This window comes from Lagenorhynchus albirostris, chromosome 2 (assembly GCF_949774975.1).
Source record: "Lagenorhynchus albirostris chromosome 2, mLagAlb1.1, whole genome shotgun sequence".
Lineage (NCBI taxonomy): Eukaryota > Metazoa > Chordata > Mammalia > Artiodactyla > Delphinidae > Lagenorhynchus > Lagenorhynchus albirostris.
Window position 1 is genome coordinate 178,406,797 of NC_083096.1, and position 24,404 is coordinate 178,431,200.

General features: G+C 41.0%; 1 protein-coding gene across 13 annotated transcripts in view; it reads right to left on the reverse strand.

The window, feature by feature from the left end:
* KIF1B (kinesin family member 1B) overlaps positions 1-24,404 on the reverse strand; it is a 148,685-nt gene that overhangs the window by 31,541 nt on the left and 92,740 nt on the right. For 11 of the 13 annotated variants that reach the window (XM_060141477.1, XM_060141480.1, XM_060141478.1 and 8 more), the window contains 9 exons: positions 15,955-16,048; positions 14,682-14,830; positions 13,114-13,292; positions 12,821-12,958; positions 11,399-11,647; positions 3,954-4,072; positions 2,887-2,972; positions 2,412-2,541; positions 2,074-2,236 (listed from right to left, as the gene is read on the reverse strand). In XM_060141477.1, coding sequence (XP_059997460.1) covers positions 2,074-2,236; positions 2,412-2,541; positions 2,887-2,972; positions 3,954-4,072; positions 11,399-11,647; positions 12,821-12,958; positions 13,114-13,292; positions 14,682-14,830; positions 15,955-16,048 — 1,307 coding nt within the window. The remainder of the gene's footprint in view (positions 1-2,073; positions 2,237-2,411; positions 2,542-2,886; positions 2,973-3,953; positions 4,073-11,398; positions 11,648-12,820; positions 12,959-13,113; positions 13,293-14,681; positions 14,831-15,954; positions 16,049-24,404) is intronic. The other 2 variants (XM_060141483.1, XM_060141482.1) reach the window with 1 other exon arrangement.

The window sequence follows — 24,404 nt, forward strand, 5'->3', positions numbered from 1 at the left end:
CAGTGGGCTATGTTGACTTATTCTCATAAATATGAGATTTTATTGTTCTCTCTCCCTCCCTATTATTAGTCTGACATAAAAAGAAGTGGAGAATTACAGAATACTCAATTCAAAGATTTACTGCCAGATAGAAATATGCACCAGAAGGACATCGCATACTCCTGCAAGAAAAAAATGGAAATAAGAGAATACTTTTTTTTTTCTGGCTGTGCCACGTGGCATGTGGGATCTTAGTTCCCCGACCAGGGTCTGCAGTGGAAGTGCGAAGTCTTAACCACTGGACCACCAGGGAAGTCCAAGAACACTTAGAGTAGGGGGTAGAAAGACCAGGATCATGAACTACCGGTCTTCCAAATTACACTTGACCTTTGAACAACACAGGTTTGAACTGCGTGGGTCCACTTATACGTGGATTTTTTTCCATAGTAAATACTAGGGTACTGCACAATCGGCAGTTGGTTGAATCCTTAGATGCGGAACTGCGGATATGGTGGAACCCTGGATACACAGTCGGATTTTTGACTGTGCGGAGGGTCAGTGCCCTAACTCCTGAGTTGCTCAAGGGTCAACTGTAATTCACTGAGCCCGAAGACAGTGGTGTACTTCTGCCAGGCATCCAAATCACTGATGCTACATACCGCTGTGGCACTATAGCACTCCACACTACGTGTACTCTCGTCTATTTTCTTTCTTCTCATTTTCTCCTTACCTCTCTCCCTTTCCTTCTCTTACTTCTTACTCCTTTTTTTCTTCCAATTTCTTCCTCTCCAGACCACACAGTGTACCTGCCAGAGGCGCCATGAGCATCAGCTGATCTCTGATCTACACTCCAACAAGGCTCTGCTTGGAGCACATACAAATATCCTGGGGTTCCACAGAGGTGACGCATGAAATCATTCACATTGCTCTACAGCTCTGTTTTCCCTATGCAGGCCAGATGAGAGCTGATAAAAACCTCAGAAGAACTTGAGTCTTCTTTCAGCATGAGTCAACATGCCCTTTCCTCCAGAGCTAATGCCAGGTGGAGATGCTACTCTCTTTTTTAGGACAGAAATCAACATACCACTATTGCCATTTCAGATGTCAGTTAACCAAGTAGGTCTTTTCCACAAAATACATCAGTTACTAACTGAGGCTATTAGCAAAAACACATTAAATGGGCAAAACCTACACTGGACAGATACTATTTCATCAATTATAATTACAGCAAATGATATTAGCGGCTTACCATGTAATAATCACATTTAATTGAGGACTTGGCTAAAATCTATGTAAAAAGCAATGCTGCTTTAGGACCCCAGGGAAGGCTAAGGCACATACTGAGGGGAAATGAATGGCAGAAATCTAAAGCAGCCTTTTGGTGGCACCAGTGGCAAACTGTGGGCTTTAGGAATGGGGTGGCTCAGACTTCATTCTCTTGTACTGTGGCCCTTTCCAAGTACTGAAGACGTATTGATGTTTGGGGGTATTAAAACTTAAAGATTCTCCAAAAAACTGTTTTTGGAGGTCTTGAGACGAAAGTACCTAGAGCACAGAGCTCCAGAGGGTTATAGGATAGAAAATGCTTAGAAAGTGGATGAGAAATGAAACCTGTCACATCTTCTCTACGTACTTACTAGCTTTTTTTCAGTGGATGCAGAATTTTGCTGCTCTTTAAATGACTTACATTTTCCCTTTCCCAAGTATTAAATAAGCATAATTGGCGGTTGGATAATTCATTGTTTTCATACTTGTTTATTAACGAGACATTTCAGCACGAAGAGCATTTAAAAAGACTAATAAGTAGGCTCATCTGGATCTGATCCTATACTCCTGGCAGAGGGGGACAGTCCACAACCAAACCTTCTAGCAGGATATGTGGCCACACTCCTCCCCACAATGAACTGTTTCATTCCATTGTAGGTTTCCAGTTCTTACTCCCATCTTGAGTGAAGAAAGCATTTTATTTCAGTGGCTGGTAGTCATTTCTCTCTCAAGAGTGTACTACCTGGCAAGTGTTACATCGCTCTATAGTGCACAAAGGACATCATCCGGGGTAAGAGCCTAGGGAGGCAGAGCAAAGGGGCGGCTTACTTGAACTGACAGAAGATATCTGCATACTCTGGGAGGATTCCACTGGCCTGCAACACTGTTACACGGAAAGTGAAGGCACTGCCCAGTTTCAGGTGGTTGCCAATCTCTTCAGAAAATCCTTCCATTACCATCTTACCATCCAGCAAAGTGCCTGACTTCAAATCTAAAGAGGGTCAAATGAACACACATATGGTTCAAGTAACACACAAAGCACCTTTTAGAGAGTAGAGTGTACCTTTCCATCCCTAGATGATAAAAGCAACTATCTTCCTTGACAATGGTCAGTATTTTTCCCTCTTTGAAAACATATGCAATCATAGTACACTCTGATTACACACCCAAGTCATTCATTCGATTGATTTCTTCTGGAGGAGTGATGACCTCAGAACTCTGACCCTGTCCTTCCACAATCCTCAGCTCCTCCAAGGACAGACCAGAACGGGTCATTGCAACCGAAGAAAAGTCACTCTGAAAACAAGGCAGGGGTAAGTAGATGATAAAGTAGTATGACAACATATTTTCCCCCCATTTCCGTAACTTATATTTATTTGCCCAACAAATAATAGTGACTGAAAAGTTATGTGGATTAAGAGCTGCCTGAGAAAAGGCAATACAACACAATATAAATGCTGGGCCTTTACCCTCACGTCGGTCATTGTTAGACATGTCCCATATTCTATTAACTATCCTGTGGTAACCTATACTTTTTAGTTCTAGGCAGAACTGCTCTCCAGTGCTGAACATCCTCCTTACAAAACCTGCCTACTTCCTTATCCTTCCACAAGGTTTTCCTCTTCCTGGCAGATTTCTCACCTGATTAAAGTACTCGTTATCAAAAGATATTTTAGCTGTTCCTGACTGTCGAATTCCAGAACCATAATCAGGAGCTTCTTCGTCCGCTAAGTAGAGGAAAAAAAAAAAAGAAAGAAAAAAAAAGCAAGGATGAGACTACATATGGGGACAAGGAGGAATGACTCCTATTGGATTACAATAATAAAAATATATAGGAAAGTAAAATAAAAATAAATAGGAGATAGTGGGCTTTAGGGTTCTCAAACTTTAATACAAGAGGAGACACTAAACAAGTCTTTTGCATGAGAAAGAAAGAGACCAAAGCAGTAAAGTCAAATAGGCTGCTTCCAACTCTACTCAGGTAAACTTACCACCTCCTTAGCTCGAATGAAACTAATGAATAAAGGATTGGTTTCATTCTTGATGTTGTTCGAATGTCATACTTAGAAATACTGATCCCTTCACTTGACAAGATTATATTCAATAATACTCAATAAATATCTGAAAATATTAGACTGTACTTGTGAAGACCTCCATAGCTCAACGCTGGTGACTATCATGCATTTCCACGGGGAAAGGCTGAAAGAGGTCACTAAATACAGCACAGCAGTTGGAAACTAAAACAGAAACGTTACAGGAAACAGCCACATTCTTTCTTCAGAATGTAGGCTGGAGCTTGGAAAAAAGTATGAAGTGTCAACATCTTGATCCACACATTGCACAACAGCAGCCAAAGTACAGAAACGTCTAGCAGAAGTATCCTGACAGAAAATTAGGCAAGAAACCATCTGAAAATCCTCTGTTATTTCTGAAGCAGTTAAGGTACATCATTTAAAATGCAAATGACTTTTATAAAGGTAACCCAAGGGTTGTTCTTCATGTTAAAGGAGATCCCTTTACCCCATTATTCCAAAACAGCAGTAGCCCAAACCAAACAGGATCTACTCGTGATACTTGGGAACAACAGCTAGAAAGGAAGCAATAAAGGCTTTCTTCAGTCTGCACTGAAGCGCGGCCCTTACGGAACGGGCCTCCTTTGTCTCGAGGCAGAGGACCCACGGCCCTCATTTCAGAAGAGGGGCGCCTACCTGCGATGGCCTGCACAGCCACACGGAGAAATCCCCGCACTTCGCCCTTCTCACTGACAACGGCCACCCTGTGAATCAGGGGCACGGGGTACAGCAGGTTGCTCAGGTAAACAAATGCTCTAGAGACAGAAACCAGGAGACAAACATCTGAGCATCCCACAGGTAGAGAAGGTGGCTTTCAGATTTACTGAGAATACCTTCATGAAACTGTGAGCTGGCTTCTGGGCCCTGTCTTAAGGTCACCTCTCTGTTCTGTACTCTCAGACTGCCTCCTGTTGCTTTTTCAGAATACATAACGTATAAACAAATGCAAATGCTTGGTAAAGCAGTGGAAAAGACCAACGTACACCAAATTACTCCCTATAAGAATTACTACCATAGGTAGAGTGACCACTGGAAGTAGACTTCCAAGATACTCCTCTACAAATACTGCTACGAGTGGGAAAAGGGAGCCCATTAAGGAGTTTAACCTTTTAATGTAACTAATTACAAAGAGGTTTTTGTTTTGTTTTCCCCAATAGCTAATACAGAAATCAGCAGACAAAAATGGTCAGAGAAATGTGACTGAAATACAGTCAATAACTCTAAAATGGATTTCAAGTCACACCATTGTGGGTCTTTATTTTTACCCTAAGAAATGACTATGATCTTTAGGCAGGGTGACTGACACATATGGGCAGAAAGGCCATGTAGCCAGAAATTTGTTAGTGAGCTTATAAGAGACTCTGGATGGACATCAAGATAAATGCTAAGGGAGAAGGAGACAGCTGATCCCTAAAGGGTTGCTTTTGCTTCTAGGGTTCAAAACTTTATTCAGAAATGCATATACACGAGGTAAGACCTAACATTTTTCAACTTCAAATGAACTAGCAAAGTCATATCACATTTGTTCTTTTTTTCTTCTTTCATTATTTTGTAGCTATTGACTTTTTTTAAGCAACACAAACCGGTGATCACAAAGCTTGGGTGTTCATTCCAATTAGTGGGTGGGAAATAGAATCTAGTTCCTACTATTATTCCTGTCTTCCCACTTGGTATATGCTGATCTTTGAAGACAAGACAAGACAAAGAGTAAACATCTGCATCAAGAAATCATACATAACTAAATGTGACACATGCAGGCATACCTCGTTTTATTGTGTTCCACTTTCTTGCGCTTTGCAGATATTGCATTTTTTACAAATTGAAGGTTTGTGGCAACCCTGTCTCCAGCAAGGCGCCATTTTTCCAACATTTGCTTGCTTCATGACTCTGTGTCACATTTTGGTAATTCTCACACTATTTCAAACTTTTTCCTTTTTTTTTTTTTTTATGGTCATCTGTCATCTTTTTTTTTTTTTTTTTTTGCAGTCTGCGGGCCTCTCACTGCTGTGGCCTCTCCCGCTGCGGAGCACAGGCTCCGGACGCGCAGGCTCAGCAGCCATGGCTCACGGGCCCAGCCGCTCCGCAGCATGTGGGATCCTCCCAGACCGGGGCACGAACCCGCGTCCCCTGCATCGGCAGGCGGACTCTCAACCACTGCGCCACCAGGGAAGCCCCATCTGTCATCTTTGACGTTACGGTTGTAATTGTTTAGAGGTGCCACAAACCACAACCATACAAGACACTGAACTTAACCGATAAATGTGTGTTCTGACTGCTCCAACAGGCCATTCCCCCGTCTCTCTCCCTCTCCTTGGGCCTCCCTATTTCCTGAGACACAACAATACTGAAATTAGGACAGTTAATAACCCTACAATGGCCTCTTAAGTGTTTAAGTGAAAGGAAGAGTCTCACGTCTCTTACCTGAACTCAAAAGTTAGAAATAACTAAGCTTAGTGAGGAAGGCATGTTGAAAGCTGAGACAGGCTGAAAGCAAGGCCTCTTGTGCCAGTCAGACAAGTTGTGACTGCAAAGGAAAAGCTCTTGAAGGAAATTAAAAGTGCTACTCCAGTGAATACACAAGTGATATGAGAAAGCAAAAAAGCCTTACGGATGATATAGAGAAAGTTTTAGTGGTCTGGATAGAAGATCAAAACAGCCACAACATTCCCTTAAGCCAAAGCCTAATCCAGAGCAAGGCTCTAACTGTCTTCAGTTCTATGAAGGCCAAGAGAGGTAAAGAAGCTACAGAAGAAAAGTTTGGAGCTATCAGAGGTTGGTTCATGATGTTTAAGGAAAGAAGTCGTCTCCATAACATAAAAGTGCAAAGGGAAGCAGAAGTGCTAATGTAGAAGCTGCAGCAAAGTATCCAGAAGTCCCAGCTAAGTTATTAATGAAGGTGGCTACACTGAATAAGAATTTCAGTGTAGATGAAACAGCCTTTTATTGGAGGAAGATGCCATCTAAGACTTTCAGAGCTAGAGGGAAGTAAATGTCTAGCTTCAAAGGACAGACTGACTTTCTTGTTAGGGGCTAATGCAACTAGTGACCTGTAGTTGAAGCCAATGATTGTTTACCATTCTGAAAATCTTAGGGCCTTTAAGAATTATGCTAAATCTACTCTGCCTGTTTTCTATAAATGAAACAACAAAGCCTAGATGACAGCACATCTGTTTACAACATGGTTTACTGAATATTTTAAGCCCACTGTTGAGACCGACTGCTCAGGGCCAAAAAAAAAAAAAAGAGCCCTTTCAAAATATTACTGCTCACTGACAATGCACCTGGTAACCCAAGAGCTCTGATGGAGATTAATATTTTCGTGCCTGCTAACACAACACGCATTCTGCAGCCCATGTGTCAAGGAGTAATTCTGACTTTCAAGTCTTGTTGTTTAAGAAATACATTTTGTAAGGCTACAGCTGCCATAGACAGTGACTTCTTTGATGGATCTGGAAAGGATTGTAGGTGCCATTAGGAACATCTGTGATTTGTGGGAAGAGGTCAAAATATCATCAATATTAACAGGAGTTTGGAAGAAGTTGACTCCAACCCTCATGGATGACTTTGAGGGATTCAAGACTTCAGTGGAGAAAGTAAATGCAGACGCGGTAGAAATAGCAAGAGAACAAGAATTAGAAGTGGAGCCTGAAGATGGGACTGGATTACTATAGTCTCATGATAAAACTTTAATGGGTGAAGAGTTGCTTCTTATGGATGAGCAAAGAAAGTGGTTTCTTGAGATGGAATCTACTTCCAGTGAAGATGCTGGGAAATGACAACAAAGGATTTAAAATATTACATAAACACAGCTGATAAAGCAATGGCAGGGTCTGAGTGGACTGACTCCAATTTTGAAAGTTCTACTGTGGGTTAGATGCTATCGAACAGCAACCTCCACCAGCAAAAAGCCTGCTTCACTGAAGGCTCAGATGACGGCTAGCATATTCCTTTTAGCAGTAAAGTATTTTTTAATTAAGGTACATACACTGGTTTTTTTAGACATAATGCTTTGCACGCTTAATAGACCAAATGTAATGTAAACATAACTTTAATATGCATTGGGAGAACAAAAAAGGCACGTGACTGGCTTTATAGCAATATTTGCTTTTATTGCAGTGGTCTGGAAACAAATCAGCAATATCTCCGAGGTATGCCTGCATGCATGTCTGCACCTTTTCCTGCTCTGAATCTACTTTAAAACAAAGAAAAGGAAGATGGAGCGGATTCTTGGGATTTCAACTCCAAGTAATGAAAACAATTCTGAAAATTGACAAAATACACCACAGAAAAACAAATGTTAATAAAACTGAAAGACCATAAATGAAACATAAATGAAAGTATAACAAAAATAATTGCAAGTGGACACTGAATCAGATCAAATGATGTCTACTTCCCTTTCAGTCTGCTCCAAAGGTGGGGGAGGGCAATGCTAAAAAAGAGGGATAAAGCTCCGTTGTACAAACATTTTTAAAAGAAAAGTCTAAAAAGGATTACAAACAAGAGTCTCAAACATCAACTACTGTGATAGAGTTTAAAGACTACGAATTTGGCATAAGGTACCAAATGGATAATTTCACTTTCAAAGTCAGCACACATACAGACCACCTTCATTTCTCACTGGCATTCCAGCCACTGCCCGCGTTCAATGCCTTGGCCATTAAAGAGCCATCGTATATGCTCGTCCCCTGTCTGCTGTCCTCTCTGAGCTCTTCTACCCACCTCATGCCTTTGATTTCACATCATATTCCAAATACCACTCTCTTATGACAGGTCCCCCTAGTGTTTTATGATCTCAGTAACACACAACTCCATCATTGCTATGATTTCCATTTATTTATGTAATTATTTGTCTGTCTCACCCACCAGACTGAAAACCCAGGAGGGCAGGAACCATGTCTGGTCAATAAATATCTGGTGAGTGATTGAACATCTATGTACATAAGTGAATGGGAAAGTGATCTGTCCTCTATCTTTAAGTAGAAGTGGAAGATTTTTCCAGAAAAATGGGTTAAACCAGAGGTAGAGAAGCAAAGCCATTCAACTTTATATTAGGTTGATTTTTCAAAGCCATACTCATGATGGATATTAACTATATAGGACATGTTTAGATTCCTAACCATATTTAATTTGTATAGCTATTTTTATACTTAAAAGTAGCTACTCAAAAACAGGAACCCCTGTTTTTAATTACAATAAAGTACTGTTTGCACAAACGTTAAAGAAGAATCTCCTTTCTGTCTATGGCAACGGCTACTCCAAAAGTGGAAGAATAGGAAGTATTCTTGTAAATTTCCCTTTTTAGAAGAGAGAATTCTATAATTCAATGGCAGTGGCGTGTGCATCGGCACTGTGACTACACAACTGCACAGTCACTAGACAGCTCCTTGTCTTATTATTATAACACAGGCTTTGGTCCAAAATCAATGCTTTGGGCTCTATAAATGTTCTTGTTCTCTTACGAAGTTTTTTAAATTAGAATTTTTATAATTATTCTTCATTCTTGAGAATCCTTGTACCTTGACCTAGCAGACTGAAAGAGAACAGGGACGAGAGAGGGGAAGATGTAAAGGATGTATTAGCATAAAGTTCTATGAAGTTACATAAAAAGGGTAACAAATTCTGTCAACATAAAGATAATAAAAACCAGCATAATTATGATCAGTTACAGAAAGAATGTCAGTTCAGGTACTTAGGTCACAGAATAACCAGGAGACTTTTAACCCAGAACACTAGCCTAAATACTTTACATTTCATCCCAAATGACGATGGATGATTCATAACATCCCAGCATGCCATAAGAGAATAGCTAAAGGGACAAGCTCTTTTAATTTTCATATAAAAATTCACCAGAGGCAGCCAAGGCCATGAATCAAAACCTATAAATGGAATTTTACAAAAAACTGGAAAATTTTATAAGTAAATTGTATTTGCAATTATGTGCCAATACGGGAAATCTAATCCCGTGAATCACAAAAACAGCACAGAAGTTACTCCTCTTACACAGAGAATGACTGGTACGTAACTGGGTGATGTTGCATTATTACAAATTGTTTGTAGGTAAGAAATGCAGTCGAGGGTGAAAATAAAGAGCTATCCTTCACTCTGCTGACTGCTATGATTTCACCTTCTCCCCTAATACTTTTCTTGCAAAGCAAAGTCAGTTTTAGAATCTGGGAACCCAAAGAAATGGAAAGGTCAATTCCTGAGCCACAGTTCCACAAATAATTTATTTGAAAATCAAAGTAGAGCTGATTGCCTTATACCTACACTTAAATCTGATATGATTAAAATGAGAGAAAATACATATATCTTAACACAGAGAATTTCCACATTACGTGGGATTTTCATACAACTGGCTCAAAATACAAATGCTTCTGAGTAGAATTCTGAGTAGAACCAGGATATTCATTTTGCTAGTGTGGATGAAAGAATACAAAAGATGAAAAAGATCTTTAATGCTTTTTCTTCTCCCTACCTAACTCTTCAGTTTATACTTCAGAACCTAACAGGTCTCCGTTTTAGTTGCTTGTCCTAAGTTAGGTCGGTGTTCTTTCCACCACACCACATAGGGTGAAGCTACCTATTCCTCATGTGTGATAATGTAGAACAAAGTGAGCAGCGTGAGAAGCTGCAAGACTGGCATCAGGACCAAGCAGTTTGTGGATAAAAACTTGATTCCAACTTCCGACCCTCTCAGAAGAGGACGGAAACAGCCATAAAGTAAGGAAAGCATTATGGTCCCATTATTTGTACACAGAAGTACCCTTCTCAATTTTAATATAAATCAGCTTCTCTGAAATTCTAAGCATCTATTCCTGGCAATACACCAGACAATATTCATGGTTGTATAATCCTTTATATTTATTCATGGAAAAACTGAATAAATGCCCCTTTACCATTGTAAAACCCCAAGACTGTCTAATAGTACAGCCCACAGTCATAATTGAGGCTTTAATTTCTATCAAAAAGCTTTTCTTTTCCCCCTTTCCATAAACGTGATCATCTTCTACATTATTTATTTAGTTCTCACCAGGTAATCAACACCATACTCTGAGCTAAGTTTTAGAACCTTGTGTCCCTAATGGGTCAGGAGACTCGCTGCACTTTCATAGTTTTAGATAACTGGTGCTTATCCACTAACACTAATATAATTTCCCTTATTTTTAAAGGGTTCAACAACATGTGGTTTTAATGCAGTGTTGAAATTAAATCAAAACATAGACATAATTTTTTGTTAATTCAGTGAGTGCTGCACTGTTGAATTTGTAATTAAAATTACTTCAGCATGAAGACTGGATATAGACAAAGACCCCAGTATTAGGAACATGTGCCTGAGAGCTCTGCATCACTGACAGATGGGGCCAGAGACAATGTCTTGGTTTGGTAAGCTGAACTTAACACAAAGCAGTGTCATGGAGCACTGAACAAATATCCATTGTTGATGGTTTCAACAGATAATTTTATGAGATTCATCATTATAATGCCTATAGGTAAAATCTTAGCACAAGCCAAAGATCTATGAAACTGGCCAAAGAAAGGCATCCATTTTAGTTAGACAAAGAGGAAACTTCACGCTCTTGAGTCTTTTCTGGACTCACAGACTAAGCAAGAAATAAACCTAACACTACTCCTGATTCTACTTCTGTCCTCGCGATTCCTGCTGATGCCACGAGTCCTTTCAGCCTAGCCTTGGACTTGCTCTGCTATCCTTCTCACGTTGCCCCTTTTGCTTTCTAGCTCACATTCCCACAAAGAGGAAACATCAGACACAATGACATTGTTCAACTCCGTAACGGTGTGACTCTTAGCTTTGATTATTTTCTCCTCTGGGGTCTCCCCCTTCAGAACAGAATTACAGGGCAGTTTGAGACAAGGAATCCTCCACGGAGAGTGTCCACACGCTGCCGCATGCCGTACCGAGTAGGCCAAGTACCTCACAGATGCTGCCTGAGGGCTCTCTCAGCCAGATCAGCGTGTCATGAATTGAACTGGCTAAAGCAAAATTGTCCACAATTGCACAAGGAGCCTCTTTAGAGCAAGAGCTGGTCCCTTTTTGCCTTTCTCACTTTAACCTCACCAACCTTCCCACTAAAATGAACCATGGGGATCTGTCGTAAAACGGGTCATGCCCATCACTGAAGAGATCTGATCCCTCCTCCGTCCCTGCGTCAGAGCCGGTGTCATCCACGAATGCCTCATCATCAAAATCCTCCATCTCATCTTGCTGCTCGTCAGCCAGCTCAGTGATGTCGGAATCGGCCGTGGAAAAAGTGGGGGAGGGCGTGCGGTCAGCAAGGCGCTCATTCACACAGCCGTGGAAAATGGGGGCGCTAGACACCAGGTAAGATGCCGACGGACACAGCCAAGGAGAGAGGAATAGTTGGTTAAACAGGAAGCTACAGCTGCCAACAGGACAGAACCCACTGGGGAACCAAAACAACACAAGCAAGTGGAAAAGCAAAGGGATAAAATAAGCATAAATCATCTGGCTCAGGTGAAATGGAACAAGGACTGATCCTTGGAATGAGAAAAGCAAAGGAAATACATGAGTAGAATATCCGAGGTAAACAATGTGCTGTAAAACATTTAAGTTCTCCAGTTCACACAAAAAATCAGCAGCCAGGTCTCAAAGGAGCCACTCAATATTAGGTGAAATAATAAGGTTTAAATCTTTACTCCAATTCCCATGTCATCTCTGAGCAGAAAACAAAACAGATGAAATGGTATATGGCAAAGCAGGTATGTGCCTTGCTTGGGTAAGACGTGTTTGGCCAATTCATCTCTTTGAAAACGCTCTACTATCAGAGTAGACTGGAAAAGACTTACTTCATTTCTACAAAATACTATGACTTCAGCTCCACCTTTTAACCCAGTTCCTTTAAAACTGTTGGAAAGTTTTTGCAATTAGAAAATTTTTCAAATTCTGAAATCATTAAGGTGAAAACTTATACTTCTCTGCTTTAAAAATTCTAAACCTCTAAGAACGTGACTCACTATGGACACGTTAAATGCTGAAAGTAAAGTATACACAAAAAAGGCTCAGGTGGATTACTAAGGTGTGCAATTATTCACTCTTGGCAAAGACTAAAGTGAGATGAACTGCTTTAAAAATTAAAGTGAGGACAATCATGGAGAGACTGCAGTCTGATAAACTGGACGTCATACTGTGATTTTAAACTATGCAGGATACAGACACAGGTTTCCTTTTTCTTTTAAATCTATCTTGGTCAAGTGTAAGACATTTTGTGAATGAGCTGACAGGCAGGGAAGACTGTCAGTTACTTTGATTGAAAGTCTGAAACTTAAAAAAAATGTGCCTGTTGGGTAAAACTAAAGGGAAATATACCAAATGACACAGTGGCTGTGTATGAGTGGATAAGATTATAAATGGGGCTTTTTTGTACTTTTTCTTTAACTTCCTGTAATATCTGCTAAGCCTTTAAACAATTAAAATAAAACCATTCATTACCTGAAAAGAAGACACCAATAAAATCATTACTTACCTTCCTACAAGTTTGAACCAATGGAATCGATCATAAAATGGATCGCTGCCAGTCATGGTGGTTTCACTTTCATCTTGGGCGCTGGAGGCCATCTCACCTGCCCTGTCATACATCTCTCGCATCAAATCCAGCCTCTGCCTGTACAGTAACCATAAAGTGTGCTGGGTTAGTATCACAAGGTCACATCAAAATTTCATCTTGGAAGTATCTTCCATGTAAGATTTTAAAAAGCTGCTCCCACCATTTAATGATATTAAATAAGAATAAAGGCTTTATGCATGACATTTTCATACTTAAGTTTCGCCAAAGACCAATAATGTGTTGCTCCGTTTTTCAGATCCTGGACTTCTACGGCCACCACTGTACGAGGGAACGGTCTGTCTTCCTGAGTTTTTTCCATCTCAGTGGGAAGTAATTCAGGAGGCAAAGGGGAGTACAACGTGTCAGTCAGAAGAACAAACTGAAACTGCACCTAAATGGAAGGAAGAAACCATCGACAAACGGCCTTTCTGTTTTTAGCTAGTAAGTTTTGGAAACAAGGCAATATAATCACGCCTGATGGGAAGGAGGTCAAACAGCAGCACATGCTCAACAGCTTGTGATCAACTGAAAAAAGTGGCCACTTGTATATTAATCATTAAGCTATTTACAGACTTTGTTTTCCTAGCCTGGCACAGTGTTTTTGCACAACCTAAAATCTCAATAAATATACTTTGGTTGACTGAACGAAGACTTCTGTAGAGAACAAATGGTGGACCCAGGAGTGCACCCTCACCCACTAATGAGAGAGGGTGGAGGCATGCTAAGGTTTTCCATTTTAAATTCAGAGGATTACAACTATTACTCTTAAAACTGTTACCACAGGCTAAGTGCTTTGCATTCATCATGTCATTTATTTCTTGATACCACCCTCTATTTTTACCAACTATTAATGAAATGCTATATACAGCTATAAGACAAAAAGATAGTCCCTGCCATCTTTTAGTCTAGTTGAAGAGGGAAATAGTTAATAAATGATTACAAAATGAGATGGGGTTATGAATGAATAAGACGTCTTATCCCCATTTTACAGAACTAGAATATAGCCCTCGGAGAAGATAATGATTTTTCCCAAAGCCAGGCAGTCTGTGCTCTTACCTACTTCACAGTATTGCCCCTCCCACCCCGCCCCCTGTAAATCTTAGCCATCAGGAGACTGTTAAACCGTGGGACATAAAGAAGAATAAATCTAAGATGTGGTGTGATGTTTCAGTAATATTAATTACCATGTCTAGGCACTACTTCAGCACCTTCCATGCATTCACTCTCTCATCTCTCACAAAATCCCTGGGTGGCAGGCACTGTTGCCAAACCCATTTTGCAGGTGAGGGACTGGAGGCCTGGGGCTATTAGGGTCAAACAACTGGGAGAGCTGGGGTTGGAACCTGGCTGTCTGGGTGCAGAGTGTACGCGCCTGTCCATCACACAAAACTGCCTCTCAGACCCTAGAAGATGAGAGGGCACATAGGACTTAGAAGTGCCAACTTAATGGTAGAAAACTAAAAGAAAATTGAGATTTTCAGAAACCCAAGAGAAGTATTTTGCTACCAATATGTTTCTCTAGCTCCTGTCAGGAATACGGTCTCCTTGCTTGTAAAATAAGCTAGAAAACATGTTATTTTAAAATTTTCATTTAACAAATATTTAGTTAGTACCTACTATGTTCCAGGTACATATATTAAATACAGGCATATAGAAACCTGTTTCATAGCAAAAAGCTGCTGAGTTCACCCAAGGGAAAGGTTAGCTCAAGATGAGGACCATGAAGCCCACCAGGCTCAGCTCTGCCTCCAGATGGTCCATGTTTCCACACCCTCCGTACCTTCTTCTTCAACTCCACACTGATGGCATTGGCCTCCTTCAGGTAAACGGCATTGCCCCAGAGTAAGTCCCTTAATGAGGTAAACTGGTGAGACTTCCACTTCCGGAAGGCCCACTGGGCCAGCTCAAATTCATGTTGTGTCCAAGGAACTGAAAGAGCAAACGAAGTGTATTGAATGGTGATCTCATAACCATGTAGAAATTATATCCCTCCTCTACCTCATCTCTTTCATCAAGTATTTTCCAGTTTTCCTCCATTCTTTTTTAAGATATACCTTAATGTGTGGCTTATAATAAAGAAAAACCCCTAGTACGTTGTACAACTTCAAATATATCTATTTTTCTTTCTAGTACAGGAAAAAGAAGGTCATATTTCACATAGATATTTATTTTTTATTTTTAAATATTTATTTATTTATTTAGCCTGTGCCGGGTCTTAGTTGCAGCACGTGGGCTCTTTGTTGAGGCATGCGGGATCTTTAGTTGTGGCATACGGGACCTTTTTTTTCAGTTGTGGCATGCAGACTCTTAGTTGCGCGGACTCTTAAGTTGCGCGGATTCTTAGTTGCAGCATGCCTGCAGGATCTAGTTCCCCGACCAGGGATCGAACCCAGGCCCCCTGCATTGGGAGCATGGAGTCTTACCCACTGGACCACCAGGGAAGCCCCTCACATGGATATTTAAAAATAAAGAATTTAGTACATAAATTAAGAGTTCCTTCAAAGTTATTATGAAGGCTTGAGATTACTGAGAGGTTGGATAGAAAAATGAAATGTGATGAATGTTCATACTGCATTGGAAGGGAGTAACTAACCATTACAGCCCTAATTCAACTAAGAAATTCTAGAAAACTTAAGACAGGTAGGCAGGACTAAGCAATGTGATTAGCAATCTGCCAGAAATAGCTTTAATGTACGCTGACATATTCCAAAGCCCTCACTCGGAAATCCCTGACATAAACCAGAAAATAAAACAGAGTATCTTAACAAAGATTAAGCTCTATATTTATTTGCAACATATATGTGAACTTCATATGTACAGTAATATGAGACAGTTTATATAAATTGCCCAACAGATTTCTATGGAGACTATGCTCAGATAGATGGCCTGTGTTCTAATAGACACTATGAGCCCCATCCCCACCTCACAGAGTACAGCCTGGATTCTCAGCATTGAGCATCTTTTAAATCATCTTTAAATCAGCTCAGTAATTTGACAGCACAGATCCAAAACATATATCAATACAGAGGAAAGTTTCAGTCTCTATATTTCACCTTCTTCCTCCTCTTCTTCCTCTTCAGTTGTTTCTGCTGCCAGGGATCTCGTCTCCACCTGCTTCTGCAAGGCCTGCAATTTACTCTCATAATCCTGAACGAAAAGAAAGGAGATAACATGTAGGAGAGAGAGGACATAAGAAGGAAGGAAAAGAAAAAAGAAAGGAAGATTGGGGCAAGGTAGAGATTGCAAAAGACAAAGAAAAGAGAAGATTGAGGTAGGAAACAACAGTGAAAAGAAAGACATACAAAGAAATGCTTCAGAAAAAAGCCATAAAGCACACAAAATAGTCTGCAATGGGTAAATGCTTTAAAAGATCTTGTGTTCCAAGGAATTTAACTGCAGTCTCTCTGTTTCTACTCCCTCAGACTCAAGAGTTCTGTACTTGGGGTTGTGGTAGAGGAGAGGGGGGATTTTGAAGGAAAAATGCATGTGTCCCTTAAATGTTAAAATACACTTAAATAGTATCTTTACACATCCAAGAATTCTGGAGAAAACAATACTGGAAAAGATTAAATTCACCAGTATTGCTAAGAGTTCTAATTATCTAACTGTTTGGATGGGGAAAAGAATTCAGACTGTAGACCCTGAAGCTCCCTATGGATGAAATATTACTATCTTTGCAGCTGTAGGATGAGTTTAGCCTTCAGGTAACCAAAAGATCACAGTGCTCTTAGGATTGAAATAATCTATATATTGCATTTATTTATTCAATAAATAAACTTTATTTCAAAATATATTATTATAATACAAAATGTATTACTATATTTCAAATCATATTCATTCTTCCTTCCTCCATCTTACTCCACGCAGTCTCAATTAGGGTGATATCAGTCCTAACAGGGAAAAAAAAGTGGTTCTTGGGGGATTAAAAAAAAAAAAGTACTCTTTTTATGTATAAAGCACAAATATACATAGAGTATATAAACTGATATACTATATATCTGACATATTAAAATTGCATGGTGGAGAGAGATTAAGGAAAAAAATGTCTAAAAAGGTTCCTTGGAGTGTTAAATGAAAAAAAAGCTTGTGTTTTTTGACAATAAAACAAGTTAAGAAAAAAGACCTTCACATAATACAACACCAAATCACAACATAAGCACAGCATTTTAAAAATATACTAGCAGGCTTCCTGCTTCCTGGGAGTGGGCCGATTCCAGGCTGTCATGGTTTAGGTATGACTGTGTACTGTTTTCAAACAGAGCTCTCCAAGTCACAAATCAAATATTCCACGCATTACAGAAGACCACTGAAAGCCTCGCTAGCAAACCCCGTTACAAAAGGCGCTCCCAATGGCTATGCTAAGAGGGATGCAAATATTCTCTAGGCTCCAGTCATTTATCATTTAGTCTCACAAAGGAAGCTTTCTCTCTTTAGTGGAGCTGGCAGTGACCAAGAGCCAGGGAAACAGCTTTTTTTTTTTTTTTTTTGTGGTACGTGGGCCTCTCACTGCTGTTGCCTATCCCGTTGCGGAGCACAGGCCCCGCGGCCATGGCTCACTGGCCTAGCCGCTCCGCAGCATGTGGGATCTTCCCGGACCGGGGCACGAACCCGTGTCCCCTGCATCGGCAGGCGGACTCTCAACCACTGCGCCACCAGGGAAGCCCCGAAACAGCTTTTTAAAGACATCTAAACACACTTTTTAGGAAACTATGTACTGTGGGAAAAATGAAAAATATAAAGTAGCAGGTAAAAAGACTGCGGCTTTGCTCCTGGCACCTGCTCTTATTAGTCTTATAATTCTGGGAAAGTTAATCCTTTCTACACCTCATTTTTGCCATCTTTAAAATGAAGATTTTAGTGTTCGACCTTGCCTACCATACAGGACTGCAGGAAGGACCAAATGACAAACCATTTAAAAACGCAAGTTAGGGGCTTCCCTGGTGGCGCAGTGGTTGAGAGTCCGCCTGCTGATGCAGGGGACACGGGTTCGTGCCCCGGTCCGGGAAGATCCCACATGCCGCGGAGCGGCTAGGCCCATGAGCCATGGCCGCTGAGCCTGCGCTCCGCAACGGGAGAGGCCGCAACAATGAGAGGCCTGTGTACCACAAAAAAAAAAAAAAAAAAGCAAGTTCAAGTCCGCTTAAATGGTAACACACTATCAAAATGACAGGTAGTGTTTTTTTAAAGTTTCTTTTCTAAGTACACCTAGCCCCCAATTCTGGTTTCTAAATACCATTCCCCACTAAAAGGAACCAGGGCTCCTTGTGAAACTGACTGACTTCAGATCTGGAGCAAGGAAAATACAAGGTAACCCCAGAATATCTTGGGCCAGAAAGCATGAAGTACTCAAAGACCGACGGGACCATTTCAAAAGGACAAAGACTCCCATTGGCCAATAAATAATAATAACAGGAAAAGAATATACAGCACATTGAGTATGAAAAGAATCCATGAGCCCACAGTGATACTGAAAGAAGGAGAGAAAAAGGGAAAGCTCTTCTTTACCAAAAAACAAAACAAAAAGCCAGTTAATAAATGCAGAGGCAATGACAATTAGAAAATCACTACATTGCAACCCTAGATGCAGTAATTGAATCAGGCAAGGATCATTAATAAAAGCCAAAACAACTGTGCGAAAGGTGGATGGAAAACAGAATATTCACACAATCTCAAGAGCCTACTAACAAGGAGAAAGAGCTGGGAAACAACACATTAACTAAATTTATTAAACTTTAACATTACTGATAATAGAACAAATTGACATTTTATGTCTACTGATGTGAAGCAAATGGAAGTACACAATGTAACATTTATAGCATTCTTAACAAAAATGTTTACCCTAAATCTAATCTTGGGGAAACAATCAGACAAATTAGAATGTGGCCTAGACTCTTCAAAAATACCTGTGTAACAAAAGATAAAAGAACCATCAGAACCAAATGCAATCAATGAACCGTGACTGGATCTTGGATTAAAAAACATGCACACACACACTTCCAACAGTTATATTTTTCAGACAATTAGTGAAATTTGAAAATGACCTGTATTTTACATGATACTGAATCAGTATTAAATTTTTGGATGGGATAATGGTATTAAGAGAATGTCCTTGATTTTAGGAGATACATGTGTATTTAGGGGTAAAGTGACATTATAACTCACTTTCAAATGATTCAGGAAAAGTATATAAACATGGGTATACAAAGGTTCATTGTACTATTTGTTTTCAAAGTAAGAGGTTGGGGGTGTGGTTTCTACAAAACCTATGTTATTACATAGGATTCTTTCAGCAAAAAGAGAAAGACAGCTGATTTACGGAAAAAGCATCAGGTGGAAAAAAATGTTAATATCTTAGCTTGAGGATTTTGTTGTTTTTCATTTTTTCCCCAATTTCTAAATTACAGTAATATACACATAACATAAAATTTACCATCTTAACCACCTTTAAGGTATGAAATACGTTAATAACACTGTGCAACCATCACCACTATCCACACTCCACAACTCTTCACCTTGTAAAACTGAAACTCTTTGTCCTTTAAATACTAACTCTCACCCCTGCAGCCCCTGGCAACCAGCATTCTACCTTCTGTCTCCACAGTTTTGACTACTCTAGGTATCTCATATAAATGGAATCATACAATTGTGACTTTTTGTGACTGGCTTATTTCTAAGGACTTCCTCAAGAATAGGTTTATAAGCTGGTCAAACTACCAATGAAAACAAAATCCTCAGATTCTGACAGTTAAAGTATAAGGGTGACTTTCCCTAAGGGCTGTGGTTGTGCTTTAGTGGCAGTAAAGCTGACATAAAAAGATGTTCCATAATGCTATAGACCTAAAACTTTAATTGCATTTTGACCAGGGAAAATTTCTATAAGCAGCTGGTAGTCCAAATGTCAACACCATTCTTGAATTGGCCTCTTCCCCAAACCAGGCTGCACATGAGCTTCCAACAAGGATATTCTGTATGCTACCAGAAAAACTCTAAGCCCTGCAACTCTAAGCCCGTTTTCCTACAACAAACGGATAAAGAGATTCAGATACTATTGTTCTGCTGATTTCATGGGGAAAACTAGGACCATTATGGAAAACATGCTCAAAAATAACATATTTTCCAGGAAACTTCCATGTTTATAAAAAGTCCCAACTAACTGAATATATGCTCTATATTTATAAAGGCACTGCACTGGCTGTTTCCTCTTCTAGAATGCTCTCTTCCACCCGACTATCCTTGTTTTTAAGCTCACTGTACTAGGAACTGTTCTTAATGTTTAACATGGATTGTTTCAATCATCCCAATAACCCTACGAAAATGCTACTATTTTATCCTCATGTTAAAAAAGAAAAAGGCTTAAAGAAATTAAGTAACTTTCCAAAGATCAAAATTAGCAAGTAGTAGAAATAGGATCTGAACCCAAGCAATTGGACTCAAAGCATGCTTTTTTTTTTAACCACTATCCATCCATTCATTTCATCAACAAATTAATACTTTTTTCACTCCTACTATGTGCCAGATGCTAGGAATACAGTGGTCAATAAGACAGGAGTCTCACTGGTAAGGGAGAGATGATAAACAGTAAACAGACACTGTACACACTAGGATTTCAGTAGAGAGTAGTATTGATACTATGAAGAAAGATAAAGAAAGGTAGCTTTCAGAGAGTAACAGAGAGAAGAGAGGAGTGGAGGAAGACTTTTAGATTAAGTGGTCAGGGAAGGTCTCTCCATAGAGATAACATTTAATCAGAGCTCTAAGCAAGCACTCTGAGATCTCTGGTGGGGGTTTATTCCAGTCAACTATAACAGCAAGTACAAAGGTCCTGGGATGGAAAGGAACTTGGTGTGTTTAAGGAAAAGCAAGAAAACCTGTGTGGTAGACTGGAGGAGTGAGAAGGGTTGGAGATGCAGTTGAGAAGTAGTCAGATAGGGACCAAGCTATGGACAGCCTTATAGGCCACGGGAAGGACTGTGGATTTTATTCTAAGGGAAGCCACTGGGTGGTGTAGAGCTGGGAAGTACTGTGGTCTAGCATATGTTTTAAAAATACCACTCTCCACGGAGAATATAGCCTGCAGGCTTGGAAGCAAGGCCAGCAGTCATGAAGCTGTCCCTGCAGTTTCAAGGGAGATGGCAGTGGCCTGGTCCAGGGTATCAGCAGCAAAGGTGATGAAAAGAGAATGGAGCTGGGATATGTTTTACAGACAGAGGAAGTGTGTCCTACAGATGATGTGATCATGGGGTGTACTAAAAAAAGGGAAACTGAGGATCACCCTTGGATATTTGGTCTGAGCTAGCTGCCCTGGTTTAGATAGTTTAAATGTGAGATGCCAGTTAGCTTTCTGGATGGCAGGTCAGAGCTGTGCATCTATGTCCAGAGGTCAGGGGAATGGCCCAGGCTGGAGAGAGTACATCTGAGAGTCAGCAGAGAGGGAGGCAGGGCAGTGGTTTGCAGACAGACCGACTGCCTGAGACTGGACCTGGATCCCCACTTAGTAGCTGTGTGACAATGGGAAGGCATGTAAAATGGGAATAACAACACTTACTTTACAGAAGAGGGCTGTTGCGAGGCTTCAATAAGCTAATACATGTAAAATGTTTATTGGCCCAAGTACAGTTGACCCTTGAACAACACAGGGGTTGGGGCACTGACCATGCCGTCAAAAATCAGCATGTAACTTTACAGTCGGCCCTCGGTTTCTGAGGTTCCACGTCCGCAGATTCAACCAACCGTGGATTGAGGAGTACTGCTGAACATGTGCACTGAAAAAAAATCCACATATAAGTGGACCCGTGCAGTTCAAACCCGTGTCTTTCAAGGGTCCACTGTAAATGCGCAACACACAGGAGGTGCTGTCTGCATCATCATCTGTGTGAACATGGAAATGCGTAAGGTCACCTGGTGGAACGAACAGATACGGAAAGAGCCAATGTCTGTGTCCACAGAGACCATGAAGGAACAGCCAGTGAGGTCAGAGGAAAATCAGGAGCCAAGAGAATAAGGTGTTCCAAGAAGTAAAGAGCAGGCAACGCATGTCAAATGCTAGACAGATTTAGTAAGATGAGGTCTGAGAAAACACCCTGGATTTGTCACCATGGACATTGCTGGTGACCCTAATCAGGGTGGCTTCAGTGGTGAGGTGGGAATGAGTCTGACCAGAGTGAGTTCAACTAAGAATGGGGAGAGGAAACAAGAAAAAGAAGGTGGACAAGTGGGAAAAAGTACAGAAAACGCTCTCAGGAGTATTTTTAGAAAAAGGAACAGAGAACTGCAGTGGCAGGTCACAGGGAACATGGAACTTTTTTATAACTGGTGAAATGACATGCTTGTAATGCTGACAGGAATAATGTGGAGGGAGAAAAACTGATGTTGTAAAAGAGAAGGGGTAAATGTTCAATAAGTCCCTCAGAAGACAGGATGAAGGGAACAAGGGCTGGGCTAAGACAGGAGCACAGACGGTTCTTCCACCAACAGGAGGGAAGGCCAAGTACGGTTTGGACGCAGACCTAGAAGTGGGAAGAAAAGGAAGTTTACTTCTGATTCCTTCTTTTTCTCAAAATGAAAATCATCAGCTGAGAGCAAGAAAAGGGCACCTTTTTGTTCCCTGAGGCACCTGGTTGTAAACTTTCAGAGCACCCTGTATTTCTCCCTCAGGGCATTGGTCACAAATGTACTGTATAACCACTGGTGTGACTGTCTAATAGCTATCTCCTCCACAACTCTGTGAATTTCAGGAGGCCGGGGATCTGTCATTCACCACTGACCCACCAGCATCTGGCACTTATCTGTCTTCTAGATCAGATACACAGTCGTGTACTGATCTTCCAGTTAACAGTTCTCAAAAGTGACCATCTTTGAGGGGTTGGCAAATCTGCAGGCCAAATCCAGCCCACCATTTGATAAATACAGTAGTTTTATCAAAATATAGCCATGTCCATCCCTTTGCATATTGTCTATGGCTGCTTTTCTGCTACAACAGCAGAGCTGAGCAGTTTGACAGAGACCACGAGGCCCCCACAGCCTAAACTATTTACTCTCTGGCCCTTTACAGAAAAAGTTTGCCAATCCCTGTTCTAGACAGTGGTTCTCAAAGGTGGATTCTGATCTGGCAGCATCAGTGTCACTTGGGAACTTATGAGAAATACAGTTATCAGACCCTACCCCAGACCCCTTGCATCAGAAACTCTGGGGGTGGGACCAGCATTCTATGTTCTCACAAGCCCCTCAGGGGACTCTGATGCACACAACAGTTTGAGAACCACTCTTCTGGGTGATGTGTACAGACGAACAGTGAAGAAAACAAGACAGATAGGTGCTTATTCTAGGTGAGTTTACAGTCTCATGGAAGCACCAAGTAAGTGCACAGATAACTACAGGTTAGCATTATTATTAAACAGTGAGCTGCCCTGGGATAGGCTGCGGCAGGAAAAGGGGCTTGTGAGCACCGATCCGGAAGAGGAGCTCAGCACGAGGAAAAAGGATGCCAGTCCTGAGGAAGTGAACAGCCCAGAGGTGGAAACGAGCTTGGCAAGTTCAAAGAACAAAAGTCCAAAGTGCTTGCTAGTAAGAGAATGTCAAGACTTAAAGTCAGAGAGACAGGCAAGAAGCCCAAACAGGGACAGCCTTGGAAGCTACGATAAGAGGTTCATATTTTAAAGTGCAATGGGAAGCCACTGGAGGCCACTGGCACTGATTTTTGTTTTCAAAGGACGCTGCTGGTTGCTATGTGGACAATGGCGTACGGGGGTCAGGAACAGAAGTGAAGAGACCAGCTAGGAGGCTACTGTGGTACTACAGGTGAGACACGATGGTGCCACAACTAGGGCATCTCTGAGGAGGTGGCCTTTAAGGTAAAATCAATGTCACAATTCTGGGTTTTCTGGTTAGGCTGTTTCTGACATTAGAGGCTTGGCTCATTTTGCTAATGCTGCCTTCTTCTTTTAATGGCAGATTATAATTAGCAAGCGATAGCTGGAAGGGAGATGTCCACGCCCCAGTTCTTGTCAACACCTTAATGTACTCACCACCAGCAGCACCATGCGGACACAGTCTCAGATCTATGCCTCCAGGGGTCTCGCAACACCTATTCTTAGACCTGTGCAGCTCCTATTTTCTCCCAATCTCTCAGTCCTATCTTGGTCTCATTAACTTTACTTTCCAAACATGGTCCAAGCAAGAGCCTTCTTCACCTTGTGGGATGTATACACAGGGCTCATCCCCCTCCACGAACTGATTCATTGATTCTATCTCCAAATAATCTATCAGTCATTCCCTCCATCCTGTCCCCCCGCCTCTGTTTGGAAAGCATCGTTTCTCATTTAGTTCATCCAGCAACTTCCCAACTGCAGCACTGGGCTCTGAATTTGCCTCTATCCAACCCAAACTTTGGCCATTTCTAAAAGATGAATCTATGAATGCAATCTCCCTGTATAATACATGGTAGCTTCCGTCATGCTCAAGATAAAATCCGAAGTCCTTAGCATGCCATGATCTGGCCCCTGCC